The 23018-nt window shown below is 35.8% G+C and overlaps 1 protein-coding gene across 1 annotated transcript in view; it reads right to left on the bottom strand.

Moving 5' to 3' along the window:
- PPP1R9A (protein phosphatase 1 regulatory subunit 9A) overlaps positions 1-23018 on the bottom strand; it is a 322249-nt gene that overhangs the window by 133426 nt on the left and 165805 nt on the right. The window contains exons 3-4 of the mRNA XM_061164924.1: positions 12130-12262; positions 5295-5415 (exon numbers count right to left, since the gene is read on the bottom strand). Coding sequence (XP_061020907.1) covers positions 5295-5415; positions 12130-12262 — 254 coding nt within the window. The remainder of the gene's footprint in view (positions 1-5294; positions 5416-12129; positions 12263-23018) is intronic.

Genomic DNA, 23018 nt, shown 5'->3' with positions numbered 1-23018 from the left:
TATAAGAAAGTAAACCTAGGGAAAAAAAAAAAAAAAAGAAAGTAAACCTAGGTATATGCACAGAAAAAACTCTGGAAGGAAATTTACCAGCAAGATTTTAAGGGTGGTCAACTCTATATGGTGGGATTACATGAAATTTTTATTTTCTTCTTTATATTTTCTATACTTTCCAAATTTTTAACCATAAACATGTATTACATTTAAAACTTTAAAATGTTCTCTAAAATTAGCACATGCTTATTTCACAAGTGATGACGGCATTTTACAGTGACTGTAGAAATAGTCTAAAAAGTTTTGCTCTAGACTGAAGCATTATAGTCACTTGTTCTTTATTAAAAATGCAAATGTGAATAACCATAAAATAAGTAGATTAAAGGTTCTGGACTCAAGAATCTATAACTTATAACCCAAAGCCAAAAAGACGTTTTCTCAAAATGTAAAGGAGGGGTAACTCATACAAATGGCTTTGAGCTCTTGTTTTACAACAAATTTCACCATGCTTATCAAATATTATAAATTTAAGCATAATATAAACAATATTTATTATTTATATTATAGCAATTCCTAATTTTCTTAATTCATCTGTGTAGGCATCCTTATGTTCATGCACACCCAAGAAACTAAAATGAGAAAATACATCTGGAAAAAGCTCTAAATGGACAAAAAAAACCCCTGTCAACCTAGAATCCTATACACAGAGATAATATATTTTAAAAAATCAAAGGTGAAATAAAGACTTATTCAAATATACAAAGCTGAAAGAATTCACCACCAGCAGACCTAGTGATAGAATGGTAAAAGACATCTGTCAGGCAGAAGAAGAGTAATGCTGAGTGAAAACACGTATCTCACAAAGGAGTAAAGAACATGGGGGACAGAAGACAGCGGAGTTATAAAGCATTCCATGCAACACGAAGGGTGGCAACAGATATTTGGCTGGATTTGCTCTCCAAATTCAGAGACCAGAGTAAGAAAGAGACATCTCACAATTAAAATGCAGGTCTCTGATCCTACATAATTCTCCCTGCCTGCCTTAATACAGAGAGCATTAAGAAGATAAAAAGAGCTCCATATTATTTGATTATTATTTTCATTGAAAGGATATTAATTAAAATTTTTTTTCTCATTTCAAAGTGATACTCATTAAAGAAAGGATCTAAAAATCTGATACACAATTAAAACGAGGAAATTAAAGCCACCTTTAAATTAGAAAAGAGGGAGAAAGGGAGGGAAGTCCCACAGCTTTTGCTATTTAATATGAAGGGCACTTCAATTTACCTTTTTAGAGGTAAGTTGTATGGTGATTAACGTGGAGACAGACTCAAGAAACTATAAAAATGAGCAGAAGGAGGAGTAGAGGCAATAAATGATTGACCAGGGGTGAGAGGAATAAATAATACTAGTTACAGAAAAGGGCACCAGCTCAGGTTGACTGCAACCAAGGACTGACCCCACAACCCAGAAGGTCATGAACCAGCAGCGCATTTACCATGTAAGTGGTCACTGTGGTAGGGAAAAGAGTTTTGGCATCTGATACCCACTTTGCTTGAATTTTTCACCCTGAGAGAGGGCAACTGTTAGATGCAACTTTATAAAGTAGTAACTGATAATCTCTTTCAAATCTTGGCTCATAATTAAAACAGCGGAAAAGAAGGGATGAGTCCTGGTGGTAAAAATTAATTGGACAGTTTCTCTGCAATCAGACCATCACAGAGTAGAAAGATTACAGGTAACATACGCTTTTCAAAATTTTTCCAGAATAGCAGAGAAAATACCTGTTTATCCCTGGAAATACTGTCTACTGGAATGTGGAAGGTAGCTGCCACTTTGTTAAAATGTGGTAACTGGCCACTTTGTTAAAATGTCCTGTGTATATTCATAACATTATTGCAGCAAAAATTAATGTTAATAACTTAATATTATTTTAATAAAAATTTAGAACAAACAAGGTGTAAATGGCTATCATGCCACTCAGCTAAATTACCAGTTACCCTCTAAATTACAAGGCAAAGTAGCACACTAAAAGAGAGAGAAAAGAACAGAAAAGGAAAATGTTAGGTCCCAAGAGTAACTGTCTTGAAAGCAACTGAAACACAGGTATTCACTTATTCAACAAATATTTACTGAGCATCTCCTACATTTCAGGAGTCATTTGAAATGATACAAACAGACATGAAGAAAAATTCAGGATGTTAAGATATCATATCGAATAGTAAGGGAGACCCAAAACTTTTTAACTATACTAGATACTCAGGAGATAAATATCCATGGTAAATTTTTAAAACTACTCAAAATGTGATTAGTTTCTGAGACATTAGGGAGGGGTAAAAACATCACAATAAAAAAGGCTTCTTGTGTTAGGGGTGGTAAGGGAAGAGGAGGGAGAAAAGAATTTTCTCTATATATCTGTTTATTTGACATACCTTGAAGGAAGTTGAACCAAATCTGAGATAACACTGACATAATTTTCTTAAGGAAGAGTTATTAAGAAGCTAGAACGCTATAAGCTATAAAGCTATAATACAGCAAGCTAGAGAGCCATAATACAGACTCAGTCTTTTAAAGCTAAAAGGAACATCTAACCTGGAACTTTGATTTGTCCACAACTGATGAGTTCTGAAGAGTAACTCTCCCCAGGCCACATGGTGATTATTTTAGTTGCAGTCTAAACTATATATAAAGTATCACATATTCTATATAGGAAAATTAAATATTCCATATTTGCTGAAATAGAAACACAGACTAGAGCCATTCAACCCTTTGATGTATATTAATTCTAAATTTCTTGAGAGAGAGAAAGAGGAAAAAAGAGAGAGAGAGATGGGAGTGAGGTGGGAGAGAGATGAAAAGAATGGAAAACATATCCGCATAAGAACGGCATTATACTCATCATACTGTTTTGTAAATCCTTAATACAATATATTTCTATATCAGTAAGTAAAAATAACTTTCTATATCAGTAAGCATACATGTATTGACTGGAGACAGCAGCCAAAATGTTCCTTTTGAAATTTTTTTACACTGATAACTTTTAAATAGTAAATTTTAAATGCCATACAAATGAGTACACCATTAATGGTGGAGATAAGTATAATAATTTAAAAGATATGAACACTTCCATAGGTATAATAATGTGACCACTTATTTTCAAATATATATATACACATATGTGTGTATATATATATATACAGGTCACATGATCCCAAAGAGCCTTCTCATTTCATTACCTTTAGTTGTCTTTTTTAATATATTCACTGAGGCATTTATTAAGTATCTATTATAACAACAGCAGGATTACTGTACTAGGTAAACATTCATTTGGAAGGTCTGAGGAAATGCACACTGGGACGGGTAAAGCAAAGTTCTCCTATCAATGTCAATAGTAAAACTACACAGGAGAAAACATCAGTAAACAGGTTAACATAAAAGAAACCTAATTTTTAAAATGAGTGACGGAAAAACAAACAGTTCTGAGTTTAGAAAACAGGAACTGACTAACTGATTGATAAGAAATTTTCTTTTTTTCTTGAATGAATTGCCTTCTCACTATTTTAATGGTGTCTTTTGGTGAACAAGAGTACTTAATTTTATTTATTTATTTTTGGTCACCCAGCATGTAGGATCCTAGTGTCTATCCTGGGACTGAACCTGCACCCGCATTGGAAGGGTGGGGTTTTAACCGCTGGACCACCAGAGAAGACCTCAAATTTTCTACTTTTTTTGTCTATAAGTCAATTTGTGTTTCAGTTTGGCTCTGGGGCCCATTTACTTAAGAGAGGTGATTGATAATAATTAATATTTTTTGAATATTAACAATAAGATTATTCCCTAACACTTTCGAATGATTTATATTCTTCATGAAACATTAAGAAAAGAGATGTAGATTTTTGCAAACAAATTTTAACTCACTTGGAAGAAAGATTCTAGATTAATAATAGGAAATACTACTACCATCACAAAATATAATATTTTATGGGAATATTTTATTTCACAGGGAAGCCTGGCACGCTGCAGTCCATGGGATTGCAAAGAGTTAGACACGACTTGGCAACTGGACAGCAACAATTGTAGAATCCATTTAAAGAGCAAAGAAATTATTTCCTTCACTACTTTGAAAAGGAGTAAGACAATAAATTATTTTTAAACACAAAATATTAGTATCCCAAGTTCTTTGTTTTAAGTATAACACCTAGTAGTCAGCTGAAGATTCACTCAAAACATTCATTTCAGACCTTTTTTGTTCAAGTGTTATGGGAATACAAATAAGGATACTGGTAAGATGTAATCGCTAACCACACAGAAAGAGATAATAATGAAGGTGTGGCTTCCTATTTAAATAAATCAATTTAGTTCCTCTTGGGAAATATCTTCGGATATCAATATGTTCTTAGAATTACAAAAGAAATACTACTACTATTGGTTTCACTGGAGATTCACAAATGATTTTCAATATTGTTTATTATTTCTAGATAAGATGGTGAAAGTAGTACAAACTTAAACCTTGAAAAAAATCAAAGCCAGTTGTTAATATTTAATTTTCCGAAAAAAAAGATGATATTTCATTGAGTTTAGCACTCATATTTTTGAGTCTACTTTTATTTCTACTGCCAATCCTCTGGATCATCTCCAATTTGTTGCATCAGTAACTAGGTAAAGTTTAATTAAAATCTTTAAAGATACTTATAACTCATGATGATGAAAGCTCAGACATAAAATATGAACATCTGATGCTCTGGTGTGTATCCAATTATCCCAAGAGGATGTTTAACCCTCTCTGAGAGATTCCACAGGTCTAGATGGCACTCAAGAACCTATGTTTTTAGACAACACATTTTGAGATGTGTCAATGTGTCAACACATTGATCTTCATAATCACCATCACTGCAGAATCCAAGTTCCTATTCTCTCTCCTACCGCTGTCATTTTCAGAAGTGCCAGAACTACAATCATTTGTCTTGATGTTTTTCAAGTGAAACTATATGCCGATCTCCATAGTATATATTGTTAAATGATATATACCATGTTTCTGATCACTGTCCACTAGCTAGACAGATGAATGGATATATACAGAGGAAGACAGATACACATAACAGACCCATCCACCTGTTTATCTAATATAAAGAAATATATTCTGACTACAAATCAGAAAGTAATTCAAATGTCTTAACATTTTCCACATCTGAGACACACTCTGAAATTCTGTTTTAAAAAATCAAAAGAAAGTTACCAATGAAAGAAATTCCCAGAAACATTTCCCAGAAGGTTTCAGATGTTGACAACAGCAGCTGGTTTACCTGCCATCTCGCTGAGCAGCACCACCTTCTGTCACTGTCTTGACAAATATTCCCAGCTTTTCAAGGCCTGCATCTGCTCCAACACCCATTCCAATAATACTTATGCCAAGTCCATCCTCATCTATGAAAAAGGAAAAAAGTGAACAACCTTAGTTTTACACTCATCCATAATTAGCTTCTGAGATCTATTTGCTGCATTTAATTTTGTTCTTTGTGAACCATACTGACAGGTTTGCTTCGACAGAATTTTATCCTATGCTGGGGAGCAAGGATGCTAAATAAGATCCCTTAAAAGGCTCGTTAGTTCTTTTTCATTTTACTATTGCAGTTGGCTATTCATTGTGATCCCTGGAAAAGGTAATAACTTGATTATTGAGCTATCAATCTATCTGAAAACACAGCCTAACTAAATAAAACAATATTTTTAAGCACAGAGCATACATACGCACACATATATGTATGTTTGAGTATATAATTTTAAATTAACATGATTATAATACATCTGGAATTTTTCATCTATTTATGTGGTCTTCTTTTTTTTTTTAACTTGGGCCACATCCCCATTCATATTAATAAGATGGTAAGTATCTCTCAATATTTTCCTCTGTTCTACTACACAAGCATATAAACATATGATCAGATAAAATATATACATATATGTGCATATAATTGAATATACATATTATATAGTGTTTAATTTTCCTTCTTATTTCCTTTACACAAACAAGATCATATTATACCTACTTCTCTCTGCAGTTTATTTTTCTGATCCAATGATAAGATATCACCTTATATAGCCTTAAATCACTTATAATGCATAACAGTTCATGGTGAGAAGGTGTCATCATTTCTCTACAAACAGGCATTCACTTCTGTTTCCATTTTATTGGACATTTGAACAATACTGACAACCACATTTTTAAATTCAGATACAATTCTCCTTTCTGTGAACACATATATTTTAACATTAATGAAATAAAAGAGACACTATTTGCATTCCACATTTTTTGGTTAACATTCAAAGTTGTTTTCTGATAGACTCAAAGTCTCTATAATAATGGTGCATTAGCTGTATAAAAATTGATATTAACTAATCAACAGTGTTGGATTGTTTAAAAAAAAAAAAAAACTGGCTCAGGTGCTCAATAGAATGTTTCATGCTTTTAAAAGACTCTTTAGCAATAACCTTTAATTTGCTAAGTATTCCCAGCTAGTAATTTTTTGAATAGGGTTCATCTCATTGATTATTACTTATTACTAGCTTCTGTGTTAAGTATTTTTAAGTACAACTCATAATCCTACATCTTTAGTCTACATATGTTTAAAAATATGTCATTTAGCAAAAGTGCTATGTCTGCTCAGTTGTGTGCTAAAGGAAGCTAGTATAGAGCTTGATGTGCCAGCTGAAGGCACATCCACATTGATTCCAAGCGTAGGTCCCTCTCCAGTGTGAGAACTGTTGACTAAATGAGTGATCACTGGAGACCTTCCTTCATTCCTTACATTTAGAATATTTGCACACATCATTTTCCGTATTTATTACTTTCTAATTGTCTCCCTGGTATAAGTATTCATATTCATCAAGAGGTATTCTCTTTCTAAAAGTGTTCCTACTTTCGCTATAGCTTTACAGTTTCTCCCTAGAAGGAGGTTTCTTATGCACATGAAGGTCAGATCTGTGCTGAGAGCTCTTCCTCATTGGTTACATGCATACAGCTGCTTCTTTTACACAAATTCTCTTATGTATATAAAGGTTAGCTGTATTGCAGAATTACTGCACATATTTATCACATTCACAGGATTTCTCTAGACTGTGAATGTTTATATTTATGAAGGGATTAATAATGCCCAAAAGCCTTTCCAGTGTTTACATTCAGTGAGTTTGCTCTTGTGTTGTTTAAGAGATGATCACTGTAGACTTTTCCACATTGAATAATGTTGCAGGGCTTCTCTCCTGTATGAAATCTTTGGTGAATAGTAAGTATTAGGGGGATTCTTGTTCGTATTCATTGTATTTATAGAACTTTTGTTCATTACAAATCACCACATGTCAAGCCAACATTAAGTTCCTACACTCAGTATACTCAAAGGGCTCCTCTCAAATGTGGATTCTCTGTACTACCATGCCATTTAATAGCTTCTTCCAACAAATACCCTGCATAAAAATTACATCTTAGTTTTTAAATCCATTTTCTCTGCCTCGACTCAGGTTTTAGTAAAATCATCTCCCTTCCTTTCATAGCTCCTCTTGATGCTCTAACTGGAAAATTATGCAGTCTTGCAAAGATGAAAATGCAACTGTGGGCAAAGCAGTATGTTGGCTTGAGTCACCCTCAATTCATGCAGACCACCTGAAAGACACGGTGACAACTGAAAGAAAACTAAAGGAAGAGTACAATCAACCCAGAGACGAGTTGACTGATTTCATCTCTGTACAGCTTCTCTGAGATGGTAAGCATGGGTGAAGGCCGGAGCCACACACTTGGAAGGCTTTGATTCCTGTGGTTGCACCATCAAGAACAGGCAGAGCATGAAGTATGCAAAACACCCAGGAAAAGATGGAAAAGACTCGAGGCTATGTTAGGAAGATGCTGTCACCACCTTCTGGAGCTCAGAGCTTATTTTATCTACCAGGAAAAAAATCTCATGTTGGTTCAGCAATCCCCTCACCGCTACTGAGGTTTGAGCTTGTATTCATAGGAATGTCTAAAGAAAAGTCCCAATTTTTCTAATGAGTTTTGCCTGTCTCTTTTGTCCTGACAATTTACAAAGACTCTTAGAATATTATAGCTATTAACTCCATGTCACCTATAATGAATATTTCCCCTCCTAAATATTATCACTTATCTGTCAGCTTTGTTTGACAATATTACCTTAAAAAGTTTAAAATTTTGAATTAGTGAATTGGTCCATCTTTCTTCTATAATTTCTGATTTTCCAAATGATTAAGCCCCTCCTCCCAGAAGCCTAGATGTAGATATACATTTTCATCAAATATCTTTGTTTTTTAATATTTTATTATTTAATTCATGTAGTTTACCTTTATATATGATATAATGAAAATGAAGTTTTCCCAACTTAATATGCTTTCAGATAGATGCTCAGTTATGCCAGAACAATTTGTAAAGTACCCTGATGTTACTCCTAAATTAGAGTGTCTTACGTGTCAAGTTATTAAATTTTCATGCACACTAACATCACTCTCTGGACCTTGTATTTTATTTCACTGATCAACTGCTGTATGATTACAATTTGTTCTGATTATCGAGGGTTTACATTACATTCAGATATTTGGAAAATTAAATTCTTTTACTTTCTTTTTCATATTTCTCTTAGGTCTGTAGTTTTCCATGTAAAATTTAGTACTGTATTATGTTATCCCCTCTCCCAATGTAACTGATGACAGTTCTATTTGAATTGCATTAAATTTATATATTACTTTATCAGGATAGAAGATACCTATCAGATATAGGAGAGACTTTCCTATACTGAGTCTTCCCATCTAAGAATGCAAAACGTCTATTTGCTTCGATCCTGTATCTTTAATCAATATCTTCAGTCAGGATCCTATATCTTTAATGGGCTTCTCTGGTGGCTCAGCTGGTGAAGAATCCGCCTGCAGTGCAGGAGACCTGGGTTCGATGCCTCAGTTGGGAGGATCCCCTGGAGAAGGGAATGGTTACCCACTCCGGTATTTTGGCCAGGAGAATTCCATGGGATCACAAAGAGTCGGGCACGACTGAGCAACTTTCACTTTCATGTTTGCATCTTTAATAGCCACAGTACGACCTTACAGCATTAATAGCTATAAGACAACAATGATACATCACCTCACACCTGTTACAGTGACCGCCACCAAAAAGACAGAGAGACAACAAGTGTTGGGAAGGATGAAGAGGAACAGGAATTCTTGTGCACTATTGGTGGGAATGTAAATTGCTGGACACACTATGGAAAACAGTATGGAATCTCTTCAAAAATTAAAATAACTGTACTTCATTTGGTTCTCTTCTAGTTTAATTTTTCTAGTTTAACCTTTATTAAGAAATATAGCATACAAACAAGAATGAATAAAAATATTTATCTATAAAATACTGTACAGAAGCAAAAATAAAACAAATATTCATGTACAAACAAGGACAGAACATTACCAATACCCCCAAAGACCACTATGTACCCTCTCTGAAATCGTAACTCTCCATGGTAACCATTATCCTAAATATGGTGTTAACTAGTCCCTCCTTTGCTACTACTAGCAAGGTTAACTACTACCTCCTTTAAAAAGCAGTATTAGTATTGCAATACTAATTAGTATTAAAATACTAATTTTTAAAGTCATTTATCTGTGTATCTCTAAATAATATGCTGTTTAATTTTTCCTGGCTTTGAAATTTAAGTAAATGGAATTGTACTGAAGGGCTTATTCTATGATTTGCTTCCCACTCCACTATACACAATTTCATGTTTGTAAGGATCATAACACACTGCTCTGTGGAACTGTGGCTTCTTCACTTTTACTCCTGAGTAATACTTTATGGAGTAGATATGCTACAATTTAAATACCCTTTTCTATCATTGATGAATATTCAGACTGTTCTCATTTTTGCTATTAAAAGCAATACAATGGCCCACAGCCAAATCCAGCTGCCTTTATATGGGCCATAGTTAAGAATGGTTTTTACATTTTTAAACGAATGAAAAGTATAAGCCTCACTCATACATTCTCTTTAACCTTAAATGAAATGGTCTTTTAACAGAAACAATTATTAGTCAATCATGTTAAGTGCAATAATTGGTATGTTTTATATTTTTTCATCCAAGCAACTTTACACTTAACATTTACATATTAAGCAATACTTACATTTCAACTCTTTTTCCCTCACATTTTCAGTTTTGGACAAGCTGTTCTTTCTTTCTTTCACCACACCCCCCTGCTAATTGGGAATTACGAAGGAGAGGTGCTCTTTAAATCTTTCAGTCATTTCAGTTCAGTCACTCAGTCGTGTCTGACTCTTTGCGACCCCATGAACCGCAGCACGCCAGGCCTCCCTGTCCATCACCAACTCCCGGAGTTTACTCAAACTCATGCCCATCGAGTCGGTGATGCCATCCAACCATCTCAACCTCTGTCATCCCCTTCTCCTCCTGACCCCAAACCCTCCAAGCAACAGGGCCTTTCCAATTAGTCAGCTCTTCCCATCAGGTGGACAAAGTATTGGAGTTTCAGCTTTAGCATCAGTTCTCCCAATGAACACCCAGGACTAATCTCCTTTAGGATGGACTGGTTGGATCTCCTTGCAGTCCAAGGGACTCTCAAGAGTCTTCGCCAATACCACAGTTCAAAAGCATCAATTTTTCGGTGTTCAGCTTTCTTCACAGTCCAGCTTTAAATCTTTAAATACTAGCAAATTTCTTTCTTTCATCAGGATAGGCAAATTCTCTCTGGGATGGATATAGGGGTCTTGAATCATCTTCCTTTTTCTTCTCACTGGTATGTGCAATGATCCCTATGCTCCCCTACTCCCAGTGTTGCCTGATGCTGGTCTAATAATTTTACCTCCGTAAGCACATTTGCTTCTTTGTTTGCTTTGATTTTGGCCTGGTATTTTATAAGATTTTTACTTTATGTTTGTGATTAGAATTTTCCCAGGCTATGTCTGAGTATGGGAATTTTTTTAAGTCCTCTCACTTGGAACAAATTGGCTAAGACCTTTCAAATATGAGGTGTAGATATTTTTGAGCTGTTAATTTCTTCTATTTTGTGCAATATGTATCTTACCCTGTACTGTCTTTTCTCCCTCTATTACAATTTTTGGTCTATTACAATATTTGGTCTCTCTCATGATTTTTTTTTTTTTTTTTTTTTTGCTTTGTCATTTGAGAATTACTTTGGGACATTTCTTATGCTTAATCAGTTACATCACTAATTTGAGTCTCGGCAATGACCATCCTTTCCTCTTCAACGCCTCTTTGAGTCTCGACAATAACCATCCTTTCCTCTTCAACGCCTCTACTGAAATTTTAAATTTTAAAATAAATACTTTTGTTCTTTTGTTAATTTGCTTAAGATGTCATTTTAAAGCCATGCTTGAATATCTTTATTTTCATTTATTTCTTTTTTGTTGTTTGTCATCTGTTTGTTCTGCTTTTTTCCAAAGCTCTCTGAGATGTGCTGTTTTTCTGTTCACTAGGTCTTAGGTCAGTTCCCAGGTGATGACTTGTGAAGATAAACACAGCAGGTTCTGGACCCATAGGTCCTCAGCTACTCAGCAGGCAGGCTGCGGTTCCTGGGAGGAATCAGGAGAAAGCCCCTGTCTTGTCCTCCCTACTTTCCTTAAGATTTCTCCCCTCAGAGATGAAGAGGACGCCATTGCCTTCATTCCAAAATCCATTATTTCCTAAAGGTTCAGTACTCCCATATCTACTACATTCAGCATCTAACCATGACCACTCTCCCTCCACCAAAAAACCCCAAACAACCACCTAGCACAAGCTCTCACTTACAGCAGCTCTCCCTGGACTCTTCATATGCACCCGTGGTTTGCAGGAACACAAAAAAAATAAGACCTCATTCATACTTCCCTACTCCTAGTCAAAAATCCAGCCAACTAAAGTAGATGAGTTTCAGGGGGGATGGTAAGGGAGGAGTCTTTCAATATACCATCTATACAGAATTCATATAAACTGTTTTTGAAATTTAAAAAGTAAAACCCTCCATGAGAATGAAAACTTTCTCCAATCCTTAGGGGAAAAAAAGGCTATACTTAGGGAAAATAAAGTCATTTCTAGACTATTAAAATACCAGCATAACATTAACATTGCAGAGCTCATATACCTTTTTCTAGTTCCACTGGGAAAAGTTCCAGCTTTTCTACACGTTTTTCAAGTTCATACTCAGCCGAAGCAGCTACGGGGTCAACTTCATCATTCCTCCTGTCATAGTCTTCGTTGGAGTATGTGCTGAAGACCTGTAGTAAGATGTCAACAATAAGATGAAAATCCAGAAAAGACAGCTTTCTTAATTTAAAAAATTCAAGTATCCAAAACTACATAAGTTAAAAATTTTGTATGAAGAATTTCTTCTAAACAACTGTTTTGTCATCAAATCAATAGAGATGTTAGGAAAAGGAAAACTGAATCAGAATAAAAGTAACTCACTAATTTAAAAAATGTACCACTTTTTATAATTTGAGAGACAACAGTAGCCAACAGCTAATCATTATATGGTTATCAATATTTATCACCTTTTACAGAATCAGGGTAAACCATATTAACTGCAATAAAACTAAGGTAAAGCATCTAGAGCATGCTACTAGAGCAAACACCCACACTGAATCCATTTCATGCTATGACCTGTAAAAGCCCTGGTGTTGTAGTGTGCTGGAACTAGAATTATATTTGAAACACAGAATCACTGAAACTGACTTATATTCTATACTGTACCAGGCTGTGTTAAGCTCTCATTTGTCATCTCTCATTTTACTTGCATGCAAATATAAGTTAAATTCTCACTGAACATTTTAATGAAACGACTCAAAATATTGGTCAAGATCTGCAAAACAAATAGAATACTGGTAGGTCTTTCCTCCTGACCTAAGTCATTCAAAAGATCATTATATGCGGTCTTCCAATGCAGCCATAAGAAACTTACTGTCCTTATTTCTGCTGAAGTATCTGATTTATTTTAAAAGCAACTGGAAGTTGGTATACAGTCCCTCACAATTCATCAAACCAAATTAATTTGCATGATAAAAACTGTTCAATTAAATTCAACAGTTATGAAGTATTCAAACAGTGCCTGACAAAACTCTGTCATGTCCTCCAAAATTAAATATCTCAGAGTGAGCAGTTTCTTGAAAAATATACATAAAAAGTGATAATAAATGTAGAAAGAAGGACTGAAGGTCAGAGATGGAAGAAATCAAGTCTATTGTCTATAAAGCTGGCCCTGCTAGTTCAGATGTGCTTTACATTCATATTACTGGAAAACTGGCAGCTCTTACATGCTATATATGGTAATCTATAAACCAGAAATACATATTAGATACTTAGAAACAGATGTAGTGTGGTTCCTAATTCTACATATTTCTCAAAATCGTGTCATTTATTTTTTGTTCCTGACTTCCAACATATGTTCATAGCTATGTGCCATTCAGAGTTGGTCTCTGCCACATGTCTCCACCACAATAAACATTTCTGCACCAAAGGGAACACATCCAGACTAGGGGGTTTGTATCTTTTAGATTAATCTTTTCACAAAATATGCTTCCTATGCCCCTTCCATAGAACCTTCTAGTGTTTTTTTTGTAAAATGTCAGGTTTATGACTTTCTCTTAGACAGCCTTTTTGATCTTTTATTTCTCTTATATGTTTTGGTAATCATTAATTCATATATATTCATGCATCAAAAATTATACAGTACCAGCTTTATGCCAGACATTATGGTAGACACAGAAGAAGGCATAATCTCAAGAAGCTCACAGTTTAGTAGGGACACAGAAATAAAAATAAACAACTACCATATACGTGATAACTGATATAACAATGGAATGTACCAAGCAATTTTTTTATGGTTCAGAAAAAGGGAAGAATTCCATGGAACGGGAACTATCTGAGCTGAATCCTAAAGAATAAACCAGGATTCATATATTCAAATGTAGAAGAGGTAAAATGTATATTTCAAATATAAGACACTAGAAAAAAATCTGTATCTTTTGGAAAACATGGATAATTGAATGGATCAAAAAATAGCATGCCTACAGAAGCAAACTTTAATAACACACACAAAAAAGTAATTGGATCTGGAACATACATGTCCTGGAAACTATTGGCAGTGGTGACTGGAAATTATTCCATTAATGTCTGCCACTCTACTTCTGCTAATAGGTTCAATTATATGATTGCTAAACAAGGATTCAAATGATATTCATACTAAACATAACTCAACTTTACTTCTGCATTTAATTTGTGAATAAAAGAACATATATGTATTTTTATATATGTGTACATGTGAGTGTATACAGTGGAAGTGAGAAATAGATTTAAGGGACTAGATCTGATAGACAGAGTGCCTGATGAACTATGGACGGAGGTTTATGATATTGTACAGGAGACAGGGATCAAGACCATCCTCAAGAAAAAGAAATGCAAAAAAGCAAAATGGCTATCTGAGAGGCTTCACAAATAACTGTGAAAAGAAGAGAAGTGAAAAGCAAAGGAGAAAAGGAAAGATACACCCATTTGAATGCGGAGTTCCAAAGAATAGCAAGGAGAGACAAGAAAGCCTTCCTCAGCCATCAATGCAAAAAAGTAGAGGAACACAAAAGAATGGGAAAGACTAGAGAGCTCCTCAAGAAAATTAAAGATACCAAGGGAACATTTCATGCAAAGATGGGCTTGATAAAGGACAGAAATGGTATGGACCTAACAGAAGTAGAAGATATTAAGAAGAGGTGACATGAATACACAGAAAACTGTACAAAAAAGATCTTCATGACCCAGATAATCACGATGCTGTGATCACTCACCTAGAGCCAGATATCCTGGAATGTGAAGTCAAGTGGGCCATAGAAAACATCACTACGAACAAAGCTAGTGGAAGTGATGGAATTCCAGTTGAGTTATTTCAAATCCTAAAAGATGATGCTGCAAAAGTGCTGCACTCAATATGCCAGCAAATTTGGAAAACTCAGCAGTGGCCACAGGACTGGAAAAGGTCAGTTTTCATTCCAATCCCAAAGAAAGGCAATCCCAAAGAATGCTCAAACTACCACACAGTTGCACTCATCTCACACGCTAGTAAAGTAATGCTCAAAATTCTCCAAGCCAGGCTTCAGCAATATGTGAACCATGAACTTCCAGATGTTCAAGCTGGTTTTAGAAAAGGCAGAGGAACCAGAGATCAAATTGCCAGCACCTGCTGGATCATCGGAAAAGAAAGAGAGTTCCAGAAAAACATCTACTTCTGCTTTATTGACTATGCCAAAACCTGTGACTGTGTAGATCACAATAAACTGTGGAAAATTCTTTAAGAGATGGGAGTACCAGACCACCTGACCTGCCTCTTGAGAAACCTGTATGCAGGTCAGAAAGCAACAGTTAGAACTGGATATGGAACAACAGACTGGTTCCAAATAGGAAAAGGAGTACGTCGAGGCTCTATATTGTCACCCTGCTTATTTAACTTCTATGCAGAGTACATCATGAGAAACGCTGGGCTGGAAGAAGCACAAGCTAGAATCAAGATTGCCAGGAGAAATGTCAATAACCTCAGATATGCAGATGACACCACCCTTATGGCAGAAAGTGAAGAAGAACCAAAGAGCCTCTTGATGTTCAGTGAAAGAGGAGAATGAAAAGGTTGGCATAAAGCTCAACATTCAGAATACTATGATCATGGCATCTGGTCCCATCACTTCATGGCAAATAGATGGGGAAACAGTGGAAACAGTGGCTGACTTTATTTTGAGGGGCTCCAAAATCACTGCAGATGGTGACTGCAGCTATGAAATTAGAAGACACTTACTCCTTGGAAGGAAAGTTACAACCAACCTAGACAGCATATTAAAAAGCAGAGACATTACTTTGTCCACAAAGGTCCGTCTAGTCAAGGCTATGGTTTTCCCAGTGGTCATGTATGGATGCGAGAGTTGGACTATAAAGAAAGCTGAGCACTGAAGAATTGATGTTTTTGAACTGTGGTGTTGGAGAAGACTCCTGAGAGTCCCTTGGACTGCAAGGAGATCCAACCAGTCCATCCTAAAGGAGATCAGTCCTGGGTGTTCATTGGAAGGACTGATGCTGAAGCTGAAACTCCAGTACTTTGGCCACCTGATATGAAGAGCTGACTCATTGGAAAAGACCCTGATTCTGGGAAAGACTGAGGGCAGGAGAAGAAGGGGACGACAGATGAGGATGGACGACAGGATGAGATGGTTGGATGGCATCACCGACTCAATGGACATGGGTTTGTGTGGACTCCGGGAGTTGGTGATAGACAGGGAGGCCTGGCGTGCTGCGGTTTATGGGGTCCCAAAGAGTTGGACACGACAGAGCAACTGAACTGAACTGAACTGTGTGTATATACAGATACACCTTCTAGCAAATATTCTTTCCCAATAAGGCTGGTTTATAAAGTTCATTTAGGGATATCTCAAAATTAAATAAAACAAACAGAAAACTAACTATATGACTACAGATTGGAAAATAATATTTTAAATAATGTTTGAGGCATATATCAATCAGATGACCTTTTCACCATTTCATTCTGTAGAGAACAAATAATATAATATACTTTTCATCCTCAGCTTAATCATTGTCTGGTATATTATGTGGGCACATAAGCAAACCCTTATAAATACATGAAAAAAAAAGGCCAGAACTCATTATTTGCGAATTAAGCTTTTGTTTACCTGGAAAATCCAAGAAGTTAAACAGAAAACTTTAGAATTAACAAGAGTTCAGTGATTCCTACATTCCCTCAATCATGTAAAAAAAATCATTCTCTTAAACTTATACAAGCCAAACTTGGGCTATTGCTACTGCAAATGAAGAGGACAATTACAAGAAAAGCAAGTGTGTTTCTGGAAATGTAGTTCCCTAACTATTATATCTGTGATAATTTATCATACAACCTCAAATGTATTGTGAGACCTACAGATAGAAAATACTAATGTCGTTTTAAAGAAATAAAACAATGTTGTCTTGCCTTTGGGAAAAAAGAGTTCAGTGAAAACAGAATTTGAAAACTAACCAGAAAATCCATAGTAATTTTAGAAAATATAATAGACAAGATCAGAAATTAAAAAGTATTCAAGAATTAGTGATTATAACTGTGCAAGGATATCCTTATCTATAAAACGTAACTGAAAAATTAAAAAAGCCCTGAGCAAGTGTAACGCCATGCTATATTCTTGGATTAAAATCCTTAATATTGTAAAATCATCTATGATCCTAAATTATTGTAAATGTCTGTTTGCCCCAATTTAATTTATGAATACAGGGCAATCAAAATTGCAATTCCACTAACATTATTCCTGGAAACTAGCAAGCTGCTTGCAAACAAAGAATAAGAATGGAAACAGACCTTATCAGATATCCGAAGATATAATAAAACCTCATTTATTAAGGCAATATACTTTGACCAAAGACAGATCTATTTTTGTACTTTCCGTTTCACTCCTGTACTTTTCTATTCGAATTAGTTTGGGAGATCTATTCAAAAAATTGTAGGGAAAGAATGAGATACCCTCCTGAGAAAAAAAATTCCTATTTCATATGATTAACAAAAGTAAAATTTACATTGGCTAAGAACAAAAAAATTATAAATTATTAAACTGCTAAAGTTCAAACTACCGAACAATTACATTCATTTCTCATGCTAGTGAGGTTATACGCAAAATCCTTCAAGTTAGGCTTCAGCAGTACGTGTGGCAAGAACTTCCAGTTGTAGAAGCTGGGTTTAGAAAACCTAGAGGAACCAGGGAACAAACTGTCAGCATTCGTTGGACGACAGAGTAAGCAAAGGAATTCCAGAAAAACAATTATTTCTGCTTCATCGACTATGAGAAAGTCTTTGACTACGTGGATCATAACAAACCATGGAAAATCTGTAAAACAGATGGGAATATCAGACCACCTTGCCTGTTTCCTGAGAAACCTGTATGCGGGGCAAGAAGCAACAGTTAGAACCTTCCATGGAACAAATGACTGGTCAAGACTGGGAAAAGACTAAGACAAGGCTTTATATTGTTACTCTGCTTATTTAACTTATAAGCAGAGTACATCATGAGAAATGCCAGGTTGGATGAGCCATAAGCTGAAATCAAGATTGCTGGGAGAAGTATCAACAGCTTCGGATATGCAGGTGATACCACTCTAATGGCAGAGAAGAGGAACTAAAGAGCCTCTCAATGAGGGTAAAAGAGGAGAGTGAAAAAGCTGGCTTAAAACTCAACAATAAAAAAACTAAGATCATAGCATTTGGTCCCATGATTTCACAGCAAATAGATGGGGAAAAAGTGGAAACAGTGACAGATTTTCTTTTCTTAAGCTCCAAGATCACTGCAGATGGTAACTGCAACCATGAAATTAAAAGATGCTTGCTTCATGGAAGGAAAACTATGACAAACCTAGACAGAGTATTAAAAAGCAAAGACATCACTATGCTGACAAAGGTTTCATCTAGTCAAAGCCATTGTTTTTCCAGTAGTCATGTATGGATGTGAGTGTTGGGCCATAAGAAGGCAGAGCACTAAAGAATGGATGCTTTTGAATTGTGGTGCTGGAGAAGACTCTTCAGGGTCCCTTGGACTGCAAGGAGATCAAATCAAATAAAATTCTTTGGAAGGACTGATACTGAAGTTGAAGCTGCAATACTTTGGCCACCTGATGCGAAGAGCCAACTCATTGGAAAAGACCCTAATGCTGGGAAAGATTGAAGGCGGGAGGAGAAGGGGACGACAGAGGATGAGATGGTTGGATGGCATCACCAGCTCAGTGAACATGAAGTTGAGCAAACCCCAGGCGACAGTGGAGGACACGGCGGCCTGGCGTGCTGCAGTCCATGGGGTTGTAGAGAGTCTGACAGGACTTAGTGTGAACAACAAACTGCTAAAAGAAAACATGCAACAATGTTTTTAACAGGCAAGAGAGAATCTTCCCCAAAAGCCACGGATCCTAAAAAGCCTAAAGAAAATAAACTATTTGATTAAAAATTAACGCTAAAAACTTCTAGGTAACAATACACACCATAATGAAATTATAAAACAGGGCAAATATTAGGAGAATATATTGCCAAATATCAAGATGAAATATAAACATTTGTAACATAAAAAATGTTTTATCAACTTAAAAACTACATCTATAAGTAGAGGGAAGGAAACTGAGAATTCAAAAAAGAAACACTACTGTTCAATAAATGATGTAAAGATGCTCACTTTCATTAAAAATTTTATTTTTAAAAATTAATTTAAGAAGGAAATGCAATATATTTACCTATAGTATGACTTTTTAAAAAAGCCTGCAACATCTAGTGTTTGCAAGGATATAGGAAAAACACTCCTGAAAAGGCAGGAAAAAAGTCAAAATTTGAAATTAGCTATCAAGATTGTAAATGTAAATGCCTTTGATCCAATAATGCTACATGTAAGTATTTATAGAGACATTTATAAGTGTGCACAGATATCTGTGCAAGGAAGTTCATTAAAAAACCATTTATAATTCCCCAAGATGGAAAATTATATAAATGTTCAAAGATAGAGAAAATGTCTTACTATGTTACAGTATTTACAAAGATGTAATTTCACGCAATGATAAGAAAGATCTATCTCTGCAGACATGAGAGGCTCTGAAATTACTTAGCCAAAGGCTCATATATTACTTACCAAAAAGGCACAAGGCAGATATATCTATGTCCATATCCATATGTATCCACTCCTCTATCTCTATATATACATATACAGTGAGTGAAAGTCACTCAGTCATGTCTGACTCTTTGCGACCCCGTGGACTATAATACAGTCCATGGAGTTCTCTAGGCCAGAACACTGGAGTGGGTAGCCTTTCCCTTCTCCAGGGCATCTTCCCAACCCAGGGAACGAACCCAGGCCTCCTACGCTGCAGGCAGATTCCTCACCAGCTGAGCCACCCGGGAAGCCCAAGAATACTGGAGTGGGTAGCCGATCCCTTCCCCAGTGAATCTTCCCCACCCAGGAGCTGGACCAGAGTCTCCTGCACTGCAGGCGGATTCTTTATCAGCTGAGATACCAGGGAAGCCCATATATATAGGTTTAAATATATTCTCAATTGGTATGACCCTAACTTTAATCTAAAATTAAAGATCTCCTAAATTCCCTAGCCATGTAGCTCTTGCCAAACTGCAAAACCACTCTAAGCCTCAGTTTCATTATTTACAAAATAGCTATTATAATAATAATAATACCTATCATATAAAGTTGCTGTGAAAATGAAATGAGACAATCTAAATAATTATGCTGGGTTCAACGTTAAGGGGAGGGAAAGCTTTCCCAGGGTAATCAGAGATGACAATATTTCCCCAGAAACCTACACTCATCTCATACTCTTATTTACAAATAAGTTTTGAATGTTTCATCCACTATGATGCTTAATACCCTTGGAACAAAAATCTACTAGACTAATTTGGTGTTACAATGTAGCCTGGCCTGCCAAAACCCCTACCTGTGTCCAGAACAATACAATATCATTACACAATGGCTTGTTCTTTGCCAGGCTTTGCTTTGCCTTGACCAGGAAGAACCTCAGAGATGAAAGGAAAATTGACGTAGGTAAGACTTTCCCTTTCATCAATACGGCCATGACTCATTCAGTATTCTTACAATAGTTCTATCATTTTTATTTATATTACCATAACTGCTCTACAAATATACATGAATAGTTAATTATGCAAATAATAATCAAAACCCCATCATGATATTGCTGCAATGCAAAAATGCAAAAAACTAAAAGGCCAATAGCACCCCGTGCCCTAACATTCAGCACCATGCAAGAGGTATACACATATTTAGTTCAGCCACCTTTACATTGTTTCTGTGTTATTTCACAGAGAAAAGCAAAAGGATGTTTAAATTTAACACTTCTTGTAGCAGAGCCAACAAGTGAGATTCTATTCCTTGATCAAAGGAAACAAAACAAGACCTTATCCCTTGCTTTGCAGCAGAGGCAGGCTTTTAGGGATAACAAGTTTACAAATACAGTTAGCAACGACATTTCTGACCCTGCAACCCAAAGTTATGAAAAATAAATAAAGTTAAAATTAGCTTATAAGATTTCAACTAGAACCATTCTTTTTCACATTTCCAGTAATTGGAGCTCCAACACTTTTTCAAAACAACAGCAACATTTTTTCAACAATAAGGGAAAAAAACCTGATTTCCTTTACTTCCTTACAACACATTTTCTTTAATCAATGCAGGTCAAAACGAATCCAGGATTTTCTGTAAATATTGACTGGAAGGAATCTCCCACAAGGCTTCCACAAGATTTCAGTTCTGCCTGTCGTCTGTGTTCTGCTTCATCTCCTGACACATCAAAGATGGAAAATGTTCCAGGTTCTAGCAAGCTGTATTTCAGATGATGGCTTGGCATAGCATGCTCGTGGAGATTAGCCAAACATTCACATGCTTCCACAAATGGGCCCCACTTATCACGAGCTTCCCTGGCAGAACTCTAACTCACCTTCACATGATTTTAGCGGCTCTGCTTAAGAGACTCTATAAATTGACACTAAGAGAAGACAGTCCACCTCAAAGTTTTTAAAAACAAATTTGGTGATAAACTGTCCTCAGAAAGGAGGATCCTGACAGCCTTAGAACAATGTACACAAAACTTCAGTTTCCTTTCCTTCCCACACTGATTTACACTGTTAAGAATTATAGTTTCTAGATTGCCGAGTGTGTGCCAGGAAGTATATTAGGTTCTTGGTGCAAACTGACATAAGCCAAACTGGACGTGAAAATCATCAGGCATTTGGGGGTAAGCACTGGCAGTCTCCAAAGATTCTAAATAGGTGAGAGTTTTCCGATGAATATAAACACACTGATGAGCAGGAGGATGAAAAAACAGACCTGCGGCTCTATCTTGCATGCTCAGTAAAGTCTCAGATTTCGGTCCTTCAGTTACTCTGACAAGTAACCTGCATGGAGGCATGCTTAAAGCAACTGTGACAGTATTCCACAGTAGGATGTCTCTAACCTAACTGGATCTGTCAACAAAACCCTACAGTTCAGAAAAAAAGACCAAATGAATAAGAGAGTTAGATGCTACTCCAAAAGCTTAGCTTGCTTGAATCAAAGTCCATTTACATAAAATGTTTCTAAAACCAATCCACGTATTTTCAACATCACTCATTTAACCAATTATCTGTAACATTCCTAACATTAATAAACCTTCCTATGCAGATTTAAAGTATGCATCTCTGGAGTGTAGACTTCTAATTAGGTTCTTTCAAATACTAATTCTTGAGTGAAGATCCATGAGTGTTATACCTAGAGTGCTAAGTAAAGACTCCTAAAAGAAAGCTATACCCATAAATACGGTGATGTGTATGCTCTAATAACTGAAAGTAAATTACAGACAATACAAAGCTTTAACTTTAACTCTAAAGAAGTAGTCTTTAACTCTTGTACCAACTGATCCAGTAAATAAGGCAGAAAAAAGGAGAGTATCTACTTTTCATTTTTTTGCATGAGAAATTCAAAGCTCAGAGAACAATATACATGGCATATATGAGGATAACTAATAAAGTCTGTAAGGACAAAAGGTGTATTTCACTAGTTGCAAGCCTAGTGGTTTCATGAATAACTAAAGAACAGGAAGTGAGAAAACAAATATACTTGACATAATGAGAAGTAAAGAACAGGCTGATCAAAAGGCAACACAAAGAGGCTTATATTCATCAGGTTTCTCCAGAGAAACACAACCAACAGGAGGTGTGTGTGTATAAAGATGTTCCCCGACCCAGGGATCGAACCTGGGTCTTCCACATTGCAGGCAGATTCTTTACTGTCTAAGCCATCAGAGAAGCCCTCATATTTGTATTTACATTAACTAGATTTACTTTAAGGAATTGGCTCATGTCATTATAGAGACTGACATATCCAAAATCTGCAGAGTAGCCAGCTGGAGACACAGGGAAAAGCTGCTGCTGGGAGTTGAGGTCCAAAGGATTCTCTCTGCTTCAGGGGA

This window comes from Dama dama, chromosome 18 (assembly GCF_033118175.1).
Source record: "Dama dama isolate Ldn47 chromosome 18, ASM3311817v1, whole genome shotgun sequence".
In the NCBI taxonomy this organism is placed as follows: domain Eukaryota; kingdom Metazoa; phylum Chordata; class Mammalia; order Artiodactyla; family Cervidae; genus Dama; species Dama dama.
Note: the sequence above shows the minus strand (reverse complement) of the source record. Positions and strands in the feature narration are given on the sequence as shown.